The 22,641-nt window shown below is 46.8% G+C and overlaps 1 protein-coding gene across 1 annotated transcript in view; it reads right to left on the reverse strand.

Annotated features, from left to right (window-relative positions):
• Positions 1-22,641, reverse strand: part of IGDCC3 (immunoglobulin superfamily DCC subclass member 3) — a gene marked incomplete at its 3' end in the record, with an annotated part of 94,529 nt that overhangs the window by 13,774 nt on the left and 58,114 nt on the right. The window contains exons 4-7 of the mRNA XM_083871228.1: positions 21,792-21,922; positions 17,165-17,302; positions 10,162-10,320; positions 2,697-2,862 (exon numbers count right to left, since the gene is read on the reverse strand). Of these exons, the coding sequence (XP_083727354.1) occupies positions 2,697-2,862; positions 10,162-10,320; positions 17,165-17,302; positions 21,792-21,922 (594 nt within the window). The remainder of the gene's footprint in view (positions 1-2,696; positions 2,863-10,161; positions 10,321-17,164; positions 17,303-21,791; positions 21,923-22,641) is intronic.

Here is a 22,641-nt window from a genome sequence, read left to right on the forward strand (position 1 = left end):
TCCAGAACTGCTTTTGATTTTTTGCTAATCATCGATTGGCTATTTTGTTCCCACACAGCTGGCATTTTCAAAACATAACAACCACCTCTGGAGAGGGCACAGCAGAAGGCTGATCTTTAATGCTAATGTGCCCAGAAACCGTCAACACATCAGGTGATGGGAATTCACATCTGAGAGACCACGAGGGAGGAGATATTTATTGGATGCAGCCTGTGAGGCTGATTTTACTGTGCTGAAAGCCTGGAAGTTGCTTAGCAAGTGAATGTCTGATGTTGTATCAGCAGTCACATCCCATCTCCAGCGAATCCAGTCCTGAAGCTGCATCCCAGCAATGAAGGGTTTCTGGAGTCCCCTCACCTTATGGGGTTTGCTTCCTTGGATTTGCAGTTACTGCATATGAGAGACAGTGTGGGGTGAGGCAGATGCAAAAGGGCCCTTCACAACTTTGGGAAGCATCAGATCTATTGGCTGTGGGTTTATGCTGCTGGCCACAGAGCCTCAAGCTTGCAGGAGCAGAGCAGCATCTTGAACACACCATCTTCTGCAAGTCTGGACCTTGCTTTTGTCTGTGTTAATTTACAAAAATGAAGTTGCTCCCAATGACACATTTTGCAATCAATTAGCACATGATATGTTTTGGGATGATTTACTCCTTTTTTTTCCTAAAAATCCCTTAGGGGGCATTCAGACCTCTATGACAATATTAAGCAGAGTTTTAATCCAAATGAATTTTCTAGGAAATCATGAAATCTAATTAAAAAGCTCATAGTGTAGTTTAGTAGCTTCAGTACTAGTAGATTTGAGATCTATCTTTACAGAGACAAATATTTTCCAAGTGCAACAGACTGATAAATCCAAGACACAACCACAAACTGATTCTGCCTGGAACTAAGTGGGTTACAGCACTTAGTCACACCCATGAGAGTAAAGCAAAGGGCAAACTTGAAAAAGCTCGGGAAAGAATGATCTGTTGATGTGTCTCCTCCATGTCATGGAGCTCCCAGCCCTGCTGCACCAGTGAGGGCATTTTCCAGACTGACAGCTTTGGAAACCACCAGGCATGGCCACTTGCCTGGAGCTGGAGGTTGGAGTCAACCAAGACTAGTGTGAAAGAAGACAAAAGTTCAACACTGTCGAGTACCACGGCCTGAGGGCTCGGCTTTACAATCGTGTTACCATAGCTTGAGAAGATGCCACGTGTCAGCTGAGCTCCAGGAATGGGCTCAGCTCCCTCAGCCTGTGCCAGATGCTGTAATCTGATCATTCAGCTCACTGTGGAAAAGACTGATGCTAAATTGCATTAAATGATTCTCATAAGAAAATGATTACAGAGGTGTTCACCAAGTTGCAGTTGATGCACATGGGTAGCACAGCTCCAGGCACAGAGACCTGGCCAGGAGACGTGACCATGACCAAAGACCCAACTCCTGCTCTCCTCAAGTGAAGAGGAATGATTTCACAGGGAAGACATCTGGGTGAGACACAGAGCTGGATTCAGTGTCAGTTTTGCCATGATGACCACTAGGACTTCATCACTTTTGCCTTCACTTCCTCATCAATAAAAAGGGATGCACTAATTTTCCTCCTACTTCTTCTGCTCTGTTCATACCATAAAGGGCAGATATGCCTCAGAAAGTCATGCTATGAACTAGAAGACCACAGGCCTGAACTGAGTGTCATCTGTATGTGCACACAAAGTTTTCTGAAGCTCTAAAAATTTCCAGTTTGGAGAAAACCTCCACTGATTGAGATGATTTTATTACCACTCACACCTTATACTTGCATCACAGATCCTTCCATCATTCACAAAACAGAGCTTTTAAACCCCTCAAACGACAAAACAAAAACCACATTATACAGACAAAAAATAAACTCACTCTTGCCCCTGAGGAACAAGCCATGGTTCCTGCACAGCACTTTCCAGCTGTCTAAACTGAAGGTCCAGACCCTCCAGTGAGGCTGGGTAGTTGCTTTTCTGAGACACATTTGTTAATATAGAGAGCAGCTCTATGACACTACAGAGTACAGACCTCTACCAATACATCAGGTTTACAACACAGGTGCTATTATTTTGTAGTATTTTTTTCATGCTATTTCCATAGAAACTACATTGTCAACTGGTAATTTTCACACTAAGTGCATCATTTCCTCAGTACAAACATCCACATCCCCTCACAGGAAAATGCAGTTATTTAGTACTCAGAGACACACTCTTCCCTGGTGAGATAAAAGACTGAAGTTTAGTGAAAGTTAGGCTCCACACAAATATTATTTCTAATGTGTTTGCATTTGCACACCCAGGCAGGTCAATGTCCAGGCGTTAAAGCCCCCGTTCCTCCACTGAAGAGTCAATGTGGTCCCTGTCAGCTCCAGGAACAACATTTAGCCCTTCCAGAAATACCCAGATGATGATCAGGATAAAAGAGACACTTTTCTTGGGTTCCTGCATCAACAGTCAAAGTCTAATGCTGATGTCCTGGCACAAAAAGTCACGGAGCACCAAACTGTAAGACTATAAGGCACAGCCAGCAGGACTGGAGCAGTGTTTTAGTTTATCAAAGCCCAAGCTGAATCCACAGATCTGCTTCAGAACACTGCCACCTTCCCATCAGCTCTTAGCTATGCAGAAAGCAATCCAACATCTCTCCCACTCCCATTTCCACAGCAATGCCAGAGCCCAGTGCACCAGGACCTACCTGTTGTTATTCTTCAGCTTGATGTGGTCACTGGTCTCCAGGATCTGCCCATTCCTCAGCCACGTGATCTGGGGAGGGGGCTCCCCTTGGGCCACGCATGTGAAGATGGCAGTAGTCCCCACAGGTCTGGAAATGGACTGGGGATGCTGCACAAACTCTGCTGGGGCTGAAAGGAGGAAGGAGAAAGAAGGTAAGAAAAGTCATGATGATCCCACTTTATCCTGGTACAAAAAACCACCTCATCAGTAAGCCTTGTCTGCCTGGGAATGTGGGATACTTGGCCAACCCACAGCACAGGCATCAGGAAACTCTGGTTTGGATGGTGTGCCTGTAAACAATACAAAGCTGCCTTTTGGTTGCCCACCCTGGCAGTCATGGCTTCACAGGAGGTGCCTGAAGGCCAGATAGAAGTGATGGAAAGCTGAGATGAGTCCTGCAGGGTTCAGGCAAACAGGACAAAAGTTTAGGCCCCTTCACCTCTCCCTGGTCTCCCATGGAAAGCAACCCCAGTGCTGCAGCTGGGGAGATGTGCTGTTTTCTCAATGGCAGAGCTCGAGCAACACCTTGGCTGTGTCCAAAGGACACCTGGATGGCATCAGCAAACTGCTTGAAATGGAAAGAAATGTATGGATATCATACAGCAATCTGGCAGGGTGTTCACTCCCCAGTAAATATCAGATTTGCCGCCAACTTTTCCTATCAGCAAAAGATTCGGGAACCTTTTTTACACTACATTTTCAGCCTGGGACTTCTGGGTTCCTGCCATGCCTTGCAGAAGACTACACCATGCCTGTAACTGCTGCTCACCTTGTCACCAAATGTTTTCACCTTTGGCAGTAACGTTTTTAAACAGTAAACGATCTCTTCCTTCCAGCATCTCAAATTAGATTTTAAATCATTTATCAGAGTAAACCAGCGTATCAGCCTACAGAAAGCAGGGCCTGACAGACACTGCCAAATAGGTGAGATTATTCAAGCAGTTCTGCTTCAAAGGGCAAAGTGATAAATATACTGCATGTTGCTACTGAAACCTAAAATCAGGTGGAACCGGCAGCAGACACAATGAAGACAAACAGATAAGAGGCACAGGCCCATAATAAATTTACTGACTAACATCATGTAACGGATGGCTGACATTACATTTTTCTGACAAAAGAAAGATTATCTAGGGAGACACATTCAGAGCCACTCACTGGCATTTTCCAAGCATGGGCTTGGTGGCTGTGCCACCAGCAGAGATGTAGGGATTGGAGAAGGGAGCAAACTGGTCCAGCAAAATATACTGAGGAGTGGCCAAGCTGCAGGTGGGATGCAAGAGTTGAGTCTTATGGTTCATGGCCAAAACAGCCCTTGGAGTTTCCTGCAGAATTTTGCAGGGATAAAGGTCTTTCCCATCTGTGTGCTGGTAAGGAAAGAGCATGGCTACGGCTGTAACATGGCCAAACTGCAGGCACAGGTGCTTGTGTGAGAGTAAAAGTCCAGTTGTGCAGATTCTGAGTCCTCCAAGCAGGAAGACAGAGGAATTCATCACAGAACCCATCCCCCTCGAAAGAGCCCCCTCCTTCATTTTTAATAATCAGAGGGAAGTGGAGCATGGCAGGTCTGACTTACGTTACTGGTACAGGGCATCCACCAGCAGAGTTTATTGTCAGGCCACCGCTGTCAGTGCTCGGCTCCACTAATGAACCTGATCCCAATGGACATGTACTCCCAGAACCCCCTGCTAAACTTCTCCGTGTGCCAGTCAATCCCTTGTCCTTTTACTTCCCTTCTATGTTTTTGCTCTAGACTCACAGATTAAAACAAAATTCAGGATGGGTTCAATAAAAGTTGGAAGCAAGGATAAACAGGGGGGAAAACCCCTCATCCCTGCCATGAATGGCCCCTTTGTGGTGTACAGTGAGAGCATTAGAGATTTGATTTTCCTCAGCCTCCCGCCCCCCGCTTTGTGCTGGCGCAGTTTTTGCAGGAGCAATTATTTTGCAAGTGGCTGTGCACCTCCCTGCTTTCATCTGGGCTCCCGAGCTGCACCCGCAGCACTCACAGGTGCAAATCCACGATGCCAAGGAAAGGCACAGCCACCTTCCAGCTCCTCGCTGCAGCTTCATTAAAGATCCTCTTGGCTCTTTGCCTCTGCCTCCCCCTCGCTTCATCAAATCTCAAGCCCACCGTTTGTTCCAGCAGAAACAAAGTTGAAATATGGAAAGAAGCATCCGGCATAACCCTTCTGGAGCCGCCGGCTCTCCTTATCCTCCCTTATTAGCCCGTGTCAAGAGGGAGTAATTGGAGCGGTGTCGCGTGTGACTCGGGATAACAAATGTGCAGCTGCGGCCGCTGGCTCCGTGCCAGGGACACTGCTTGGTGCCATGGCCACGCGGGTTCCTCGGGTCCCTGCTCCCCTCTGCCATCCCTCCTCTTTCCTGCCTTGCTAAACACAACCCCAGCCCCGGTTTAACTTGCTTAAACTCTCTGGGGAGCAGGTTCCCACCTCTGCTGTGCCGAGCTGTCCCCTGTTCCATGGCATCCCTTGCTGCAAGACATGGATTGTCTTTCCACTGTTCCTGCTCTTCCTGGCTTTGCCCAGACATTGCTCTGTCCTGTTGAGGTCTCAACAGTGTGAAGTTGTAGTGCCAAAATGGCCCAGGTCAAAACAGAAACCCAGGGAGTCTGAGGACAAGGTCTGAGAACAGGTAGAGTTTAAAGGACATGGACTGAATGGGTGTCCCTCTGCTGCCTGGACCAGGATGCACCCAACCTGTCTTCATAACCAGTGCCCTGAGGAAGGTGCCCCCAGGAAACTCCGGGTATGTGGTCCCAGGGCAAATGGCTCCTTTCCTGGGCAGAAAAACATCTCTGCTCCTCTCCCAGGTCTTCTCCCCTGCCCTTCCAAACGTTTTTGACAGGATCCAAGAGTTTGCCTGGGTTAGTGGGGAAGGAGCAGAAGCCAATCCTGCCTGCTGGCAGCCTTGCCTTCAGCCAAACCCTGCCCACTGCCAGAACTTCACCCTCCTAATCACTCATCATTAACAAAGCATCTTGTCAGCACCCATCCCACTCTGAATCAAGGTGCAGTGGCCTGAACATCTCTGCCCCTTCCACACTACATGCCAAAAGGCAGCCAGAGGAAGTGTTTCGCAGCCCTCCATTAGGATTTAATAAAGATATTAATAGAGATCGCTGTTAAGAGCAGAGGATTCAAATGTGACAAAGAGGAGTGGGCAAGATCCAGCCCTGGCTTGTGAAGTCTGAAGAAACCAGAGCGTTGATTATTCCGGACTTAATGGGAGGGAGGGGATCATGCAGTTTTAATGAATATTTAAAGGCATGACATTGGTATCAAAAAGCAATAACACTTAATACCACCCCCAGAATGGTTAATGAAGTGATTCAATAGCTTTTACTGTGCTCAGCAAACTGTGATAGCACGGAGATGCACTGCATCATCAGCTTCTAACGGGAGACCCCGATGGGCTCCATCTCTTTCAGGACATGTCAGCAGGGACCAGCAACCAGTGTGTCCCCCAAGATATCAGGAAGCTTTGCTGTCCTTGCCATGAGGCTGTGGTGTGGTGCTTATGGCAGTGCCTGATGGCCTACAGAAGGTCCCAAGGATCACTGAGAAGATCCTAAGGTTAAGGAAGCACTGACAGCCACTGCTCTGGTGCCAGACCAATCTCTGTCTCTTGCATCTCAGTATGAAGTGTCATTAATTCTCAAATGGACAGCGTGGCAGAGTTGGGAAGGGAGGCTGGGGTGAAGAGAAGGAAGAATAACATGGAAACAACAAATCCTCATAAATTAGGCTACTGGGACCCACAATAAGGGTAAAAAGGAGAAGTCAGGTCAATGGGAAAGTCACACAAGAACAGCAAATGGTGACAGGAGATTTAAGACAACTGCTGCTCACTTGGCTTCTCTCTGTTCACTATAGAGGATACTCAGATGTTTGCTTGAGTAATTTATAGCTGCAGTGATGCAACTGCAAGGGCCAAAGATGGAAACTGTGCCCATGTCCCCGGGAAAATAGGCAGAGAACACTCAAGGGGGCTGTCCTGGAGCCTGTCTTACAGCCCTCATGAAATTCTTGTCCCATCAAGGTGCAGGCTGGAGCTCCACAGGGATCAGACACCCCAGCTCACTCGAGCATCCTGACAGACAAGATCTGAGTGCCCACCTGTCCCCGCATGGTGGCTTTTCTTGAGAAGGAAAACATGGACAGGAAGGGAACTGCTCCATGGGGGACACTGACTCACACAGCATGTATTGAAGCTGGTTTGCAGAATGAATTCAGGGCTAAACTCAAGGACAAACCAAGCACCACAAAGCCAAGTCTAAACCACAGCAACTGCAATACATCTGCTGCTGAATTCCAGCCCGCAGCCAAGGCTTGTGATGCCAGCGAGGCAAGAACGATGGAAGAAACATCAGGAAGCGCAGCGGTGGCCGGATCTGCTGGACCAAGGAGCTCTGCCCAGTCCTGCCAACAGAAAGCAAGGCAAACAAGGCAGGCATTGTCAGCAGAGCCTTCAAACCCATGTCCTTAAGATGGGCCCTCATTTATGAGATGGGATCTCATTTTTCTGCATAGCTTTCAGGAGGAAATGAAGCGTGGAGTGGAGAACACTGGTGACCATCTGGCCATTCACAGCCCATCAGTTTGTTATGACACCAAACACATAATAAAGCACAAAAGATTGCACAGGAGGTAGAGGGAAAGTGCTTTGATATATTTTTTCCCTTGCCACCGAAGCCTACTCTTCCCTCGCCTCACACACACGCACACCCTCGGTTTCAGTCGGCGCCGCATTCGGCCCTTCGACAACTCCCCCCATGAGACTTTCATTCGAAGCCCAGCACAAAGCAATATTCAAATGGCTGCGCCGGGATCTGAAGGGAAAATGGAAACTTTCTTGTGTGAGAACCTTACAAAAGAGATCAAAGGAGCCTAAATGGCCAAGGGAGGGCAGGGAGGGAAGGAGTGGGGGATTGACGCCTTCTCCTCTGGAGGGAGGAGGAATTCCCAGGAAGATAATAAGATGGTGTTAGATTATCTGAAGGAAAACGTGCAATGGAAAGGACACTCCTGCTGGAGGAAGAGCAGAGCCCTGTGTTGGGACACATCTGCCTACGCAGCTGCTGGATGGGACAAGGACCACCGCTGGTACCAGGAGGGAGGATGTGGTCTCAGTTCCAGCCTCCCGCTAACTCCTTGCCTTACAACAGGAAACATCGCCCTTTCTCCTCCAGTTTCCCACCTATAAAACGTCTCTCCTTCAAAAGACTGGGGCAAGTTAATTTGTGCCTCCAGGCACTTCAAGGGCCCCTGCATAAAGGCAGCAAGTACCTGGCCTGGTGTGCTTTGAGGATGCCGTATTGTCCTGGCCCTGTGCTAACTTCCTCTCCAACCAGGCTTTTGATAGCCCGCTCTTTGCTTTTCTTCTCTTTACGGATGTAATTTGCATCACTGACATCTTGACAAAGATAAAACCCACAGTCTCCCATGTCAGTCATTATCGCTGTTTTCTTCCCAGACGAACCTGAACAGCAATCATTTGTACCTCTCAGCTGGAAAATTCAGGCAAAATGAGATGCAGAGGCAGGAAAAACTGCTTCCAGAGGGAGGGTGAGCAAACCTGGGATGAGCTCAGCTGCCTGGCCAGGGTCTACCATTACCCTGCTTGGGGAACCTTTCCCTAAAACACATAAAGCATTTTAAGGATGGGCAATACGGGCTGGGATCCTGGACACTGCAGGTCCTGTCTAAAGGCTATGCCAAGGACACGCTGGCTACACTTCACCACACCACTGCCAGCTTCTCTGCTGATGCTGAATGCAGGAACATCCTTCTTCCACAGAAAGACTGGGCTCCAGTGGCCCTGTGAGTGACATTTTAGGACAAATTCTGATCTTGGCTTCCACAGTAATTGTACGGCAGCTGAACTCCAGCACTAAACCAGTTGCTCAAGAGCTGATATTCAAATCTCCAAAAAGACTAAAAACTGCCATCTGCAGCAATGAGAAGTTGTGTTGCCTTTCACCCTCGCATTCAGTTGCTAACAGGAGCAGTCAACCATATTCAATACCTGTATTTTTAAAACTTCATGGATTTTCCAAGTAATTTGTTTTCAGTCTGCCTCCCTGCATTCCTGGACATCAGCTTGGCATTTGGGCTTAGGAGACTTCTCCTACATGCATTATGTGCAGAGCTGTCCTGCAGCAGCTCTAAAGGGTTTGTATCAGTATAGAGAGGTTGCTCTTAATGCTGGGGTTGATGTTTCTTAATAAGGGAATTCATAGCTGTGCCAGTGGGAGGTCCCCTCATTGCATTGCTCACCCAGAAATCCAAGAGCAAAAGAAACAGTGAGTTTTCACCTTGTCTCCTGTCTGATCAGCACCTGGGGCTCAGGAGGCACAGGCAGCCCTTTCTACATCCTTCCTACATTTTGCTCCTCCACGGCTGGCAGGATCACCACCAGTGACTCCCGAGATCTGTCGTGTGACATCAGGGCTGGAGCAGGGTGAGCATCAGGGCTGGAGCAGGGCACTTTCCCCATCAGCAGTAGAAAGGTTCAATTAGCAGCTCCGGCAGGAGGTGTGTAATTTTAGATTCAGGATATCATCAGTCAATAGTTAATGAGTGAACTGATGAGAGCGCGAGATGCTTTAAGTGGACTAGCTTGAAGAGGAGGTGAGTGCTTGTAATCAGGGGTGGATTGCTGCCATTCAGAGCATGCTGCCAGCTGGGTTTGCTTTCTCAAATGCTTGCCTGGCTCCCCTCACCATGGAGACTAGTCCTACGGAGCATGTGGAAGGGATTCTTGTGCTTTCCCTAGTGCTGATCTCTACTTTGGGTTGAACTGCCCTTTACAAGGAGCATTTCGGGACAGTTGCTGCAGGAAGAGAGAGGAGCAACCTGTATCCCATGGGCACAACCCCCAAAGGGTACTTCACTAGGTCTTGGCAACCGGCTCAGACATAGTGTCAACTTCTACATCAAACAATCTCAGAGATTTTTGGAAATGGTTTTAGACTTACTGGTGCCATCTCAGTTGGAAAGCAGTACCCTGTGAGTGGTATCCACTGCTGCATACCACTGCAGGAGTCACATCTATCATTCAGAGGTGTCCAGTATGAGAACAGTGACCATGTTCTTGTATCAGTAAGGACCATGAGACAAATTTGGCTGATTAATTCAGGCTTTCTGTTGAGATGCACAAGTATAATAACAAGTAACAACCAGTGTCTCCTAAGACAAAGAAACACCTGTGATGGGGTGAGAAATCACTGTAGCCCCTACAGCTGATGCCTCAGTTGAACCACACCTGGTTGCGACTCACCTGCGTGGGACACAGACACCACACCTACTTGGGAAATCGTGTCTAGAAAAGAAGTGCTTTTTCTGGTACCACCAGAGAAGTGAAGTCAGCACCCGTCCAGCCCAAGCCCTCAGGGTCCCAGGGCTCACCTTGCACGACGAGGCTGCCCTGCGCCGTGCGGCGCACCCGCGTGCCGGGTTTGTTGGCGGCGCACACGTAGATGCCGGAATGCTGCACCGTCAGGTCCGAGATCATCAGGTTTCCTGTGCCCAGCACCTGGATCCCCTCCACACCGATCGGGCGGCCGTCTGAAAGAAGCGGAGAAGGACAAGAGTCACATGCTGGACCTTTGGGGGAGGTTCTCCAGGGCACAGCCCTCAGTGAGGTCCAATCAAAGTACTTACGGAGGTGTGCCATGTTCTGCTATTACCATTTGCCAAGTAAAGTAAAGTAAATGGGATTTAGCTGATGGTCTTATTAGAACTACCTTCTGCAGAAACTAGATCCTTACTCACATGTTTGCCCAAAATCACTCTTTGTTGCTGCTTAAAAACCCAAAGTACCACCACAGGAAAAGTGAAAGCTTTCAACCATGTGTTCAGATTAAGATAAACCACCCAGAACGCAGTTCAACAGAGTGGTTAAACCAAGCTAAATCATCTCAGCTTCTCTGAGCCATTGCCTGGGTTTTTGCATTAGAATGAGCAAGGATCCAAGCAGCTCAGTAGCCTATTTCCAACAGAGAGGCTTCAGGAAGAACTCCTGACCTACCTACTGCAGTGCCTCCCTGATGCACTTTCCCAGCCACCAGCAATTTATGAGCTCCAGATTACCTGACCTAGAAGTTACACCACTTTACCTGATAACTCTTGATGGATTTTTGTGGCTTCTGAAAATAAGAGAATCCTGGAATTTTTGATTCCTTAGCCCTTGAACACAAGCTAGTTTAGGGCTGAGGAGTCCTAAACTTTGAGCTGGTGGTTAGATCTCATTTAATCTGACTTGAAAAGGCAACTGAAAAGGGTTGCCCCCACCCTGAGTGCTGGATATGAGGCATGTGAAACAGTTTAGTATCAGGGAATTCACTTTTTTCTTGTTTTCTCTGGAAAATTTCCAGCCAGCTCTAATTACAATGTGTTTCATTAGTATCAGGCTATTGCTTTCTATTGTTTCATTGATTTGTGTTTTAAGACACTGTCTGACAAAGGCAGCTCTAAATCAGGCCTAGCACCTGTCAGGGTGTCTGAGCAGAGGGGCAAGGCAGGGGAGGATTTTTACTGGAGGAGCAGTTAAAGGGAGCACACTTTCATCAGACAGGAATCAGGAATTCATTTATTTCAAGTTTGCACCTGGAGGAACTTAAAGAACCTACAGAAACCAGAGAAGCAAGAACAGCCCTGGTGATGTCCCTGCCTGACCTCCCCATGAGACTTCTATACTATGTGCTCCACAACAGAAGAGCCTGGTCTTGTGCTCCAAAGTCTGTGCCATAATCTTGCCATAAGCTTCACACTTCAACACAGATAGCATACAGGGCTAGCTAAAAGTTACCCTGCAATCACATGCTTTAGATTTAATAGCATGCTTTGCCTAATAAAAAATATTAGAGAATTTGGGTCAGTCATAATCAACAGGTTCTGGAACAGATTGGGAAAGCTCCTGCTCCTCCACGGACTGCAGATGGATCTCTGCTTACCTGTGGAACAAAATGGGCAGAGGCACAGCTGCCCCACTGGGCTGCAGCCCAATCTGCAGGAGAATCTCTGCTCTGGCACCAGGAGCAGCTCCTGCCCCTCCTTCTCCACTGACCTTGGGGTCTGCTGGGCTGTTCCTCTCACATGTCCTTACTCTTTTCTCCAGCTGCAATTTGCTGTTGTGCAATAATTTTTCCCTTCTTAAATTTGTTTTCCCAGAGGTGCTACCATCACTGCTGATGGGCTTGGCCGTGGGCAGTGGTGGGCCCGTCCTGAAGCTGGCTGGAATTGGCTCCATTGGATATGAGGAAGCTCCCAGCAGCTCCTCACTAAAGCCATCCCTGTAGCCTCCCCACTACCAAAACCTTGTCATGCAAACCCAATACAACCATAGGAGTGAGGGATCTCATTTCAGATTCCAGGCAGCATCCTGCTAGGAAACATCAGCAAAGCACGGACTGAGAGCTACAAAAACACTTCCCAAACCTATCTCGTGCCATGCTCTGCATTTATTGTTTTTCAGGAAATTTTGAAGCTTTAAGGTTTCATTGCTTCATTAGACAGGAAATGCCAGACCTCTTCATTATTTGCATTGCAAAGAAAAATGCTCAGGTCTTTTAGAGAGAGAAAAACAATGTCATTAAAGGATCACACTGCTGGCCAAGCCACTGCCGCAGTAAATGGCTCAGTCATAAAAAGGACAGTAAAACATGACCTGTCCCACATTTAATGAGCAATAACAAGGAACCATTTCTTCCACACAGCATTTGAACTGAAGTGTAAAGAGGTCTGAATTAAATCCAAATTGAACTTAATTTCATCTTTTAAATTAGACCTTTCGAAAGTCCGTATTTACAATAGGTGTAAAAATCAAATCTCTCTCTTGAGGGAGGGATGGGACCAGTGAAAGATGCAAAGTGGCCATACCTGGATCCCTCATCATATCACTGCCTTGAGAAATATGTGACTTGAATGTCAGCAGTTTTACTGTATTATTTATAACGTGCTCCATCATTTAAGCATGCAAAGACTCAGCCTGCAGCAGGTGCTCCCCCCACCCCAGTCCAAATACCAGCATCAATATGCTCTCAGTTCTCTCTCCAACTCCAGTTATTAGAAGTCTGGTGGTCTAAGGAAATATCTTCTGTCCACACATCTTTCATTTCCCTGGAGAACAAAGCCATCCAAGCTCAGAAGCCTTGGTGGAGCTGCCATGTGGGTCAGTGTGGCCACCTCTAACGGCCAGCAAAGATCACTGTGCCTGATCATCGCAGACACCTCTCACTCAACTCTTCCCTTTCCAAAAGCACTGAAAAGGGTTTCTACAGAAACATCTCTACTTTCCCAGTCTGTTCCATCCTTCTCACTCTACTGTGCCTCACTCAGCCATCCTGCAGTCAGCTAGAAGGTCTTCAGCTAATATCTAGTCAAACTTAGCAACACTGACAACACATATAAATAATACAGAGTGTTTACACAAGAAATTCCTTGCATCTTGAAAGCTCAGCACTTTGCAGAACTGCAGTGCTGAGGGACTGATGTCTCACACCTGCTTTGCAAAGGTTGCTATTTATTTTAACCCTGTTTTCTTTACACAGAAGACCTGAAGAATGGTTTGAATCAGGCAATCCAAACCCTGTGAATTCACCTTTCTGGCATCACCTGCCACCACAAAGTAATCTCTTCATGGAGGAGATCTGAAAGACTGCAAAAGCCAACATTTGCTCAGTTCCCAAAGCTGTCAGGATCCAGGCAGGCTTGAAACCACTGCTCATTTAACATGACCTTCTACTTCTTTTATAGAAGTCAAAAGCAGAAAATCTGAGGGCTGAAAAAAAGCCAGTCTGGAGGGAAATGCCTGAGAGAGTCTCTCTTTCGATCCCTCAGCTGATGAGGACAAAAGGAGGAGGTTCAGCTCTTGTGAAGAGCAGACAGACCTCTAATTAATAAAGGAGACCATTCTCCAAATGGGAGATGCTCCCAAAAGATGCTCTGGCTACAGAGAAATAGAGACTTCACTGAATCATAGGATGGTTTGAGTTGGAAGAGACCATAAAGATCATCTCATTCCAATCCCCCTTCCTTGGCAGAGACACCTTCCACTATCCCAGGGTGCTCCAAGCCCTGTCCAACCTGGCCTTGGACACTTCCAGAGATGGGGCAGTCACAGATTCTCTGGGGAATCTGCACCAGGGCCTCCCCACCCTCACAGGGAAGATTTTCTTCCTAATATTCAGTCTAAAACTACCCTCTTTCAGCTTAAAGCCATTCCCACCTTGTCCTATCACTGCACACCCTTGCAAAAAATCCCCCTCCAGCCTTCCTTTAGGCCCCTTTAGGTACTTCCATGTTCCCCATGGGGCTGAAGTCTGGATGAAAGACGCCTGCGGTTTGGGAGCCGCATTATTTATTTTTCCAAGGTGTATGTGATGCTTTCTGGAGCCCATTCTCCGCCTGCTAAGCGAGTGATTGGCACACCAGCACCAATTACGGAGCCCCCTTAAAACGTGCCAGGCGATATGAATATGCAACAACACCAATGCCTTTCTTTTGTAAGTAGCAAGTAGAAAGAAAGTAACAACTTTCTAATGTTGATCATTTAGGTCTTTTGTGAATTCTTTGTATTGTGTCATAGTAGCCTTCCACTCTTTAGACACATGGGTCTCCTGCTCCTGCGGACACTGGGCACTGTGGATTAGCATATTTAGAGTACATTGCAACAGTTGACTATTCAGTATGTGAAGTGGTGAAATTTACTCTATTATTTCTAAACACTTACGGGAACGGTGCTCCTGTCAACCAGTCAGCCATCTATTGCAAGCTTCTGTGTCCAATAAGTTACCAATTAATTGGCTCCTACAATTGTTGTATAGTTTACTTCTTGAATGGCTCCCTCTTTAGTAATTTCCTTCCCATTGTGCGGCCCTTTCTGACAACTTCTGTATAACGCTATCAGATAATCACTGTCCTTTCTTTCTCGCCTCACTTTTCTGTATCTCTCTAAATAGTTTATTATTCTGCTTTGGTACCTTTTATGGAGGCCAGCTCAGTGGCCTGTCAGTTAAAGGGTAAGGATACATTAAAATCGTCGTTCATTCAAAAGGCTTTGCAGTAAGTGCCCAGGATATTCATTTGTGCACACATATAGGTCCAAGCCTGAAGTGCGTAGCTCTGAAAGGAAAAGCCCTATCTTCCCTGAACAAACCCTTAATGATTTTACATCTCTCTCAGAGCCTGCTCTCTAATGAATGTTGACATTTCATGCACAGTGAGACACAGGAATTCTGTTTGTGGTCAGGGGCTACAACATATTCCCAAAGAAATTAAATTCAAAATTGATTGCGTGACACTCAAAAACTGGCCCAGAATTTGAATGATTTCCTTCAAGCGAAATATAGCTGCCTTTCCCACTGAAAACCAGCCAGGTTTTAGCAAAGCCAAAGCAAGAACTGCAAATGGTGTTTATGGCTTGCTTTCCCCTGTACCAGAAAGCTGTGAAAGCAAAATTGTTCTTTTGCTCCTTTTTGACAGAAGAAATGCCACAATGTCAAAACTGTGAGCAAAGGGGCTCAGAGAGAGTTTCCAAAAAGGCAACGTGCCCTGTGCAAAGCCCCAGCACAAAAGCAATACCACAGCTCTTCCTTACTTTCTACAAGGCAAGAAAGATACTCACACAGAATTGACTTTTTTTTTGCTCAAATTAAGCCATTCCTATTGCTAAATCAGCTGCATCTCTCTAAGACTTTGTATCTGTGGATTTTTTTATTTCTGCAAAAGGATTAAAAATGATTTTTTTCCTAAGTTAAGTTAGTTATCTGTAGGAGGAACTTCAGGAAGACCTTCACATGGAGGAAGCCAGAAATGACAGATACTCTGAGGACCTCCCTGTCCAGCACAAACCCCTCTCCTTTCTCATGATCACACAGATAAGGAGAGATGAAAGCGCTCCCGAAATGGCTACAAAGAGATGACAAACCCTCCAAGTCATCAGAGAGCCCGTGCACCGCGTCGCTGTCAGGATCACTGTCATCTTAAATGAGACCTTGTGATGCTTTGGACAGGAAACATTCCTGCTGAAGGGGAGGGAAAATAACAGGATCTGTTTCCCATTCAGTAGCTCTGATTCTGCCGCTGTGCTGCAAAGCTGCGTGGAGAGGGTATTTATTTTTGGTGGAAGGCAATGCTGAGCTCAGACCATCCAGACAAACATCACACGGTGCTATTACATCTTCATTATTGCACTGCGCTATAGAGACAAGTGTTTTGAAGAAGGTAATAAGCACTTATAATTAAGGCAATTATAAAGTAGTTTATTATAGTTCAGCACTAACATAGAGCTGCCTTGTGTCCAAGAGAACCAAACCAGTGATACAGAGTATCTGGGGGATTTTTAAAACAGCATCAATCTGATGGTTATGGCTCTGGAGGCAAAAATACCAGTTAGTGGCATACAAAGGCTGATTTTACAAGGCACTAGAGGATGCAAGGAGGGAAAACAGGGGAAAATGTGCTACTATATTGGATGCAAGTCCTCATTCCCTGGCAGGCAGCTCTGGAGCTGGAAGTCACCCTGACCCTCAGCCTTGGAGAGCCATGGGGGTGGAGTCCCACATTCAGCACAGGAGCATGAGATTGAATTATCCCTGTTTGTGTTTCACAGCCACCTTAGGAGACACTGGGAGATGAGCATCCCAAAAATGATGTGACCTCAAGGACCACAAGATCTCGGGAAATCCTAACTGAACCCAACCCCACTGTGCACGCAGGCAGAGTTACAAGCTCTGGGAGATAAAATCCATCAGCGCAGGTTTCTGTAGGGCAGTGGAAGTCTTGCTCTGAGCAAAACAGTTGCTAAGCTATCATCACAAAGTTAGAACCTAAAATAAACCTCAGAGAAACACAGCCCTTTGCTCTTCCTCACTTGCATGATGCCATCAGACACTCTCTGTTTTCCATGCTGATTTAAAAACATACCACGGACCCCAGCAGCAAGCATTTGTTTTTTCAGGGCTTCAGATGCACTACTTTAAACACTCTCTCCCCCTTAAAATTGTTTTAAAACTCCCTGAACAGGCAGCAAATTTCTTTCAAGTCTGTTTTTATGTGAAAGATGTGTTTGTGTATGATTTTGCTTCTCTAGGCCAACAGTGGTGATGTTTTTGATGCAGCAGAAGAAGATGCTGTCACTTGAGAAAAGATAAAATTATCACCTTTCATGAAACATCTACAGGTTTAACCAACCCACTTCTCTAACAGCTGAAAACAGAAACTCGGCAGAGAGAAAAACCGAAGTACAGACACGAGGATAAAAAGCACTTAAAGCCTACAATTACCTTCTGTGGGAAGGGAGAGGGTGAATCAGTTGTTGTATAAAACAGTCACTGGCACCTACCTATTTCCTACATGATGGCTACAGAGAGGAGGAGGAGGAGGAAATCCCAGTGACCCCAGGGCTTACCGAGGCGGCTCCAGGAGACGATGGGCCGGGGGTTGCCGGTGGCGATGCACTCCAGCACCGCCGTCTGGTGCACGGTCAGCGTCAGGTTCTCCGGGCCCACAAGGATCATGGGGTCCTTGTACACGGTGGAGTGAGAGCCTGCAATGACAGCACCATGGTCAGAAGGCTTCTGAGTCCCTCTTGTTTAAAGGGAACTTCAGGCACCCCCTAAGTACATTTCTTCTAAGTGCATATCCTCTTTCATCAGAAACTGTTAGTGACAGGAGAAGGAGGAATGAGTTCAAACGGGAAGAGGGGAAATTTGGGTTAGGTATTTGGAAGAGATGGTGAGGCACAGGTTGCCCAGGGAAGTTGTGGATTCCATCCCTGGAAGTGTTCAAGGCCAGGCTGGACAGGACTCAGAGCAATCTGCTCTAGTGGAAAGTCTCTGTCCATGGCAGGGGGTGGAATGAGATGATCTTTAAGGGTCTTTCCAACCCAAACCATTCCAGGATTCTAAATCATGTGGCTGGCGTAACCTTCAATAAATCTGAGATGTACATGAAACAAAAGGAGCACAGTGTTTGTGTGACTGTAACTTTAAACTGAACATGTTTAAAGTGTGCCTTGATTATTCCTGGGGGAAACCCCTGAACCAATGAACCAGCCTCAAATAGCCCTGTTAACATTTGGATATCAGCAGCATAAAGAAGGAACTGCACTGTGAACTGCAAAGAGAAGATATGCATATGAGGAAATATATAGTATAAGGTATATATATATATAAGGTATGTAAGGAAAACACAACATGCAAGACAGCAGGAATGCAAATAAATAAAGGAGCTGCTTTATCTTTCAGCATTTCAAGCCATAAAGTACTCCATATGGACCACAATGACTAAGTCTGTCTCTGTGAGCATCCTCTCTTGTTGCTGGTGTCACTTGCTCCAAAAGATCTGTCCTGGGACAAGGAGTGATGGAGGAAGCAGTCCCTGACTTCTGCTGAGGAGCTTTCTGAGAGGAAACTCCTCTGACTACTGCACCCCACATTTTCCTACCATTTTCCTGCAGGGAGAGGATGCATCCCACTGTACTGATATAACTGTGACATTTGCTGCTCATGATACAATCACTAATCCTTAATTTGCACTATAGTAGCACCAAGTGGCAGCAACCAAGAATAAAACCCATTGTGCAAGATGGATGTACAGACCCATAATAGAGCAAAATCCTGATATAAGAACCCTGAACACCAGACAGGCACAAGAAAGGCAAAAGAAAACACATTTCACTAGACAGAAACGGATGGGACAAAAACATCATCCTGTGATATGTATACTACAGCTGAACCCACATCTCCTGAGTCTCTAAAAAGTGCCTTATCCCTGGGCCAAATGTCCCTGCAGCCTTTAGTCCCATTTGTTGGAAGCAGGAGAGGAGGAAACTCAAGAGATATTCTCAGTTCTCCATCAGTAAACAGGAACACTGAAAATCTCTGCATTTGTCTTTCTCCCCGTCTCTGATGAGAGTTGGGTTATACTCCAGAAATGCTGAGGTCAAAGCAGTGTGTAAGGAATTCCATCAATCTTACAGCTGCTGGCAAAAAAAGCTCTGTACACCTGCAAATAGAAATTCTTGGGCTGGTCATCTGCCCCCAAGCAGGAGAGGGGCACAGGGAGGGCTGGGGAGCACTGGGCCTTCCCAAAGGGACTAACCCACACTGACTCCTGTACAGGGACTTTCCAGTGTTCAAAAGTCTCATTACAGAGAACTGATCCACCAAGATCTATCTACAGGGTCTTTTCTCCAAGAAAAAACAATTTCTTCCTGCATTTTTGAGTGTTACCCTTTCACAACAGCTCAGGGGCTGAAATCAGGGCATATCAGGGGGATTCCACAGTGGTCCAAGGGCAAGCACACATCAGAGCAGCTCGTTTGTTAATTGTTCCTACGGGGGCTAAGCAGGGAGCAATAAAGTGACTCCAAGCTTGTGTGTAAATGGGCAAAATCCAAGAAAAATCACCGTGTCAGTGTGACTTAAGAGCTGACTTTCTCACTAAATGCATTTCACTGCAAGCCATAAAATGCAGATTTTTTGATGAGAACCAGAATGCACAATAAATTCATATGACCGGCTGGTTAACCCCAAGAGATCTGAAAAACAATACCTTCCCCTCAGTACCTCGGAGTGCCTTTAAAACCCATGTAGATTTATTGTTCTGAATCACAATACTAAATGTTCACGCTTAGAATAATACGGTATTATCAGCGTATTATACAGCGATTTCAATATTTCAAAACACTGAGAAATGAAATGAATTGTCCAAGGTCACCCAAGAATATCAGCAAACGGGAGCCAAGCTCAAAGCAGAATTTATGAAACACACTACTTTGACAATAAAATATTTAAAAATCACATTCTTTGATTTCTACTCTGAGTCTTAAATAGACATTCGGGTTTTTGAATGTGGATTCAGTTCCCTGAGTTTGAGCAAATGCTGTCCAACTCTGGAAGTGGCATTTACACCACCGGTCACCTTCAGCAAAGGCCATGGAAGGGTCCCATAGCTTTGCTGCTGAGCCCACCACCCACAGCAGTGACAGCTCCAGGGCCAGCAGGGACTGGGACACAGCAGTCAGATGCCAGCACCACACAAAAGGACCAAACATGTCTCAACATCAAGGAGGAGGTTTCCTTCTTCAACCAGCCCAGCCCTTTGATGCAGGGTCAGGAAGGAAGGAGTGACAAAATGAGGGACTCATGGCAGGCAAACACTGCTGGAGCTCAACAGGGTTCAGGGCAATGCAGGGATTTATTCTGAAAAGGGAAAATGCTCTAATGATGCCTGTGGTCCCCAGGGACTCTGCCAGCAGCAGTCACAGTGAGGATGGGGAGGTCCCCAGCACTGCCAGCAGTGACAGGCACTCCAGCAGCATCGCCTGCCAGATCTTGATCAAAAGGACAGCAGCAGAGAGCCACGGATCGCACTGGAAAGGTGTCAGTGCAGAGAGGCAGGCAGCCCCCTCGAGAGCAGCTCTGCTGAGCAGGCACTTGAAAATAATCAATCAGCAGGACTGGAAGACATCTCTGTGCTGCTCACTGCTGGCAGCCCCACCACTGCCAGGGAGAGGAGGGAGAGCACTGCAGGCAGGCTGCTTCACCCCCCACGGGCAGCCACCCTCCTCCTCCTTTCCTGCCGAGCTGTGGCAGTGCCCTGCAGGGCACAGGCTTCAGAGCCCATTCTCACCCTCTTCCTCCTCCCTCCCCAGCCAGGGCTTGGATTGGAAACCTCAGGGAGGCAGACCTGGTGCTTCTCTGTTGGTGAAGCAATGGCTAAAGCTGCTGTCCTGCAGGGAAAAGTGGGAGCCCTCCTGCCATCATGAAGAGCAGAGAGATCCATTCTCTTCACCATGACACAAGAGGGAAGGTGATACAAAAGATTTGCAAGAATTCTGCTTACCCCATCATGCCTAATGCCATGTGAACAGCAGCACTCATGTTAGCCCAGTATTTACTGACACAACACCCATACCAGCAAAGCAATGCCCCGTGCACCTCTGTAGCTCACCACAGCCTCTGCTGCCGTGCCAAAGCCCAGGGTTCACATGCTAACACATACCTGCTGCCCTGATGTAACAGATTTTTGTGTGTTCTTAGCAAACACCCCAGAGCATAAACCTTTTCCATGGAGGTGTAACCCAGTGCAATGAGTTTTCCATGCAAATGTCCAGTTACAGCAGTGCAGGCACTGAAGCACGGTCCAAACCCCACAACGAACACTTACACACTGTGCCCATATTCATCATCCGACTGCTTTAAGGAGGAGGAAAAAACCACAAATGTTTCACAGACAGGAAACCTGGAAAATATCCATCTGTAGTGAGGGATGGTCAGATGAGAACAACTAGAGCTTTCTGCCCTGTGAGAAATAATAACTCAGGCCAGTAAACTGACACAAAGAACTTCACCACATCCATAATTTACTGTTCTTTTTTCTCTCCATGTGGCTACTGTTCGCATAGATCAAGCAAACAGATATGTAACAGGAACCCAAAGCTCCCAGGTCTTTCAGAACCAGTTAGCCTGCTTTCTTTCCCCATCAGAGTTGATATACACAGCATCACTCTTCCCTTGGCTTCACCCCATTTCACATGTGCTGCTTTTTTACAGTCAGCAGAGGCTAATCTGACACTTGGTACAGGTGTTAAGTCTCTGCTCCAGAAACACTGGCCAGGCAGTGTTTTGGAGAGTGATGGGAAGCTGTGAGATGTGACTGTATGCTGGAAAACCTCCAGCTCCTGGTACCAGCAGTTAAGTGTATATGATGGACAGGAGAATCACAGGTTAGGGGAAAGACCTTTGGCTGCATATAAGAAAGAACTCAGAAACACCCATTCAACCAAACCTGGGCAGACTTCTCTTGCCTGTTATCTCCAAAGATACAATCTCCATTTCCACAGGGAATGTAGGATGTTCTGCACTGGAGGGGATCTTAACAAGTAACAATCCAGAACAAGGAAGGTATTATGGCTGGACAGAGGAATGCCTCTCAGTGTATTAACCTGACGCTCTCTGAAACTGTCCTGGTCCAGAACAGCAGTGGGAAGAAGACAGGAAGGCAGCCAGGACAGTGTAGCTGTCACTAACCTGACACGGTGAGTCGGGCCTCCCGGCTGAACTTCACGTTAGCAATATTGGTGGCAACACAGTGAAATATCCCACTGTCTTCTGCCCTTAGTCCTGTTATCTGGAGAACCCCCTTGGGAAGCAGCGTGTACCTGTGGGAAGAGAAAACAGAATCAAAAGCTTGCAAAGCAGGACACGATGTGACAGCAGGCTGCACACCCATCCAGGCGAGGCAGGCTGGCTCCCTGCATCCCAGTGCAGAGGTGCCAATACCACCAAGGTGTCAACACCCCTTTAGGCTGAGCCCACACCTGCTTCTGCATCAGTTCTTACTCTTTTTTGGATACTTGAGCCTCTGGTCTCCTTTTACAGGGGAGTAAAAGAAAATAATTTATCTCCTGATGCATCCTTGAGAAATGGTGATTTTTGTTAGAAGACTACAAAATAGATGCTTCCTTTTTAACCTGTGAAAAAGCTCTGGCAGTGCATTTGCATGTGAGGACAGCTGACACTGGGGTTATCCCACATGAGTGAGAATTCTCACTCATCAGCTGAAGCACAGTGACCATGGACAGGCATCAGAAACCTGTGCTCCACGCTCCCCACTCCAGGCCCAAGACTCAAATCCACATAACTTTAAAACCTCAGATACATGAAAAGGTATGTTTAAAATAAATACTGAGCAGGCAAAGTGTAAACACCAATAAATATTTTATATCCTTAAAACACAGGCACGTTTAAATCACGCGTGCATGCACACATATATGTACACATACATTACAGGTTGCTTGGCAACCACTTGTTTAAATTGGCTGGTAGTAAGTCATTACACTGTGATGAGTTAATAATCCATTTCCGTCCGGAAGATGAA

This window comes from Zosterops lateralis, assembly GCF_965231275.1.
Source record: "Zosterops lateralis genome assembly, chromosome: 13".
NCBI lineage: Eukaryota > Metazoa > Chordata > Aves > Passeriformes > Zosteropidae > Zosterops > Zosterops lateralis.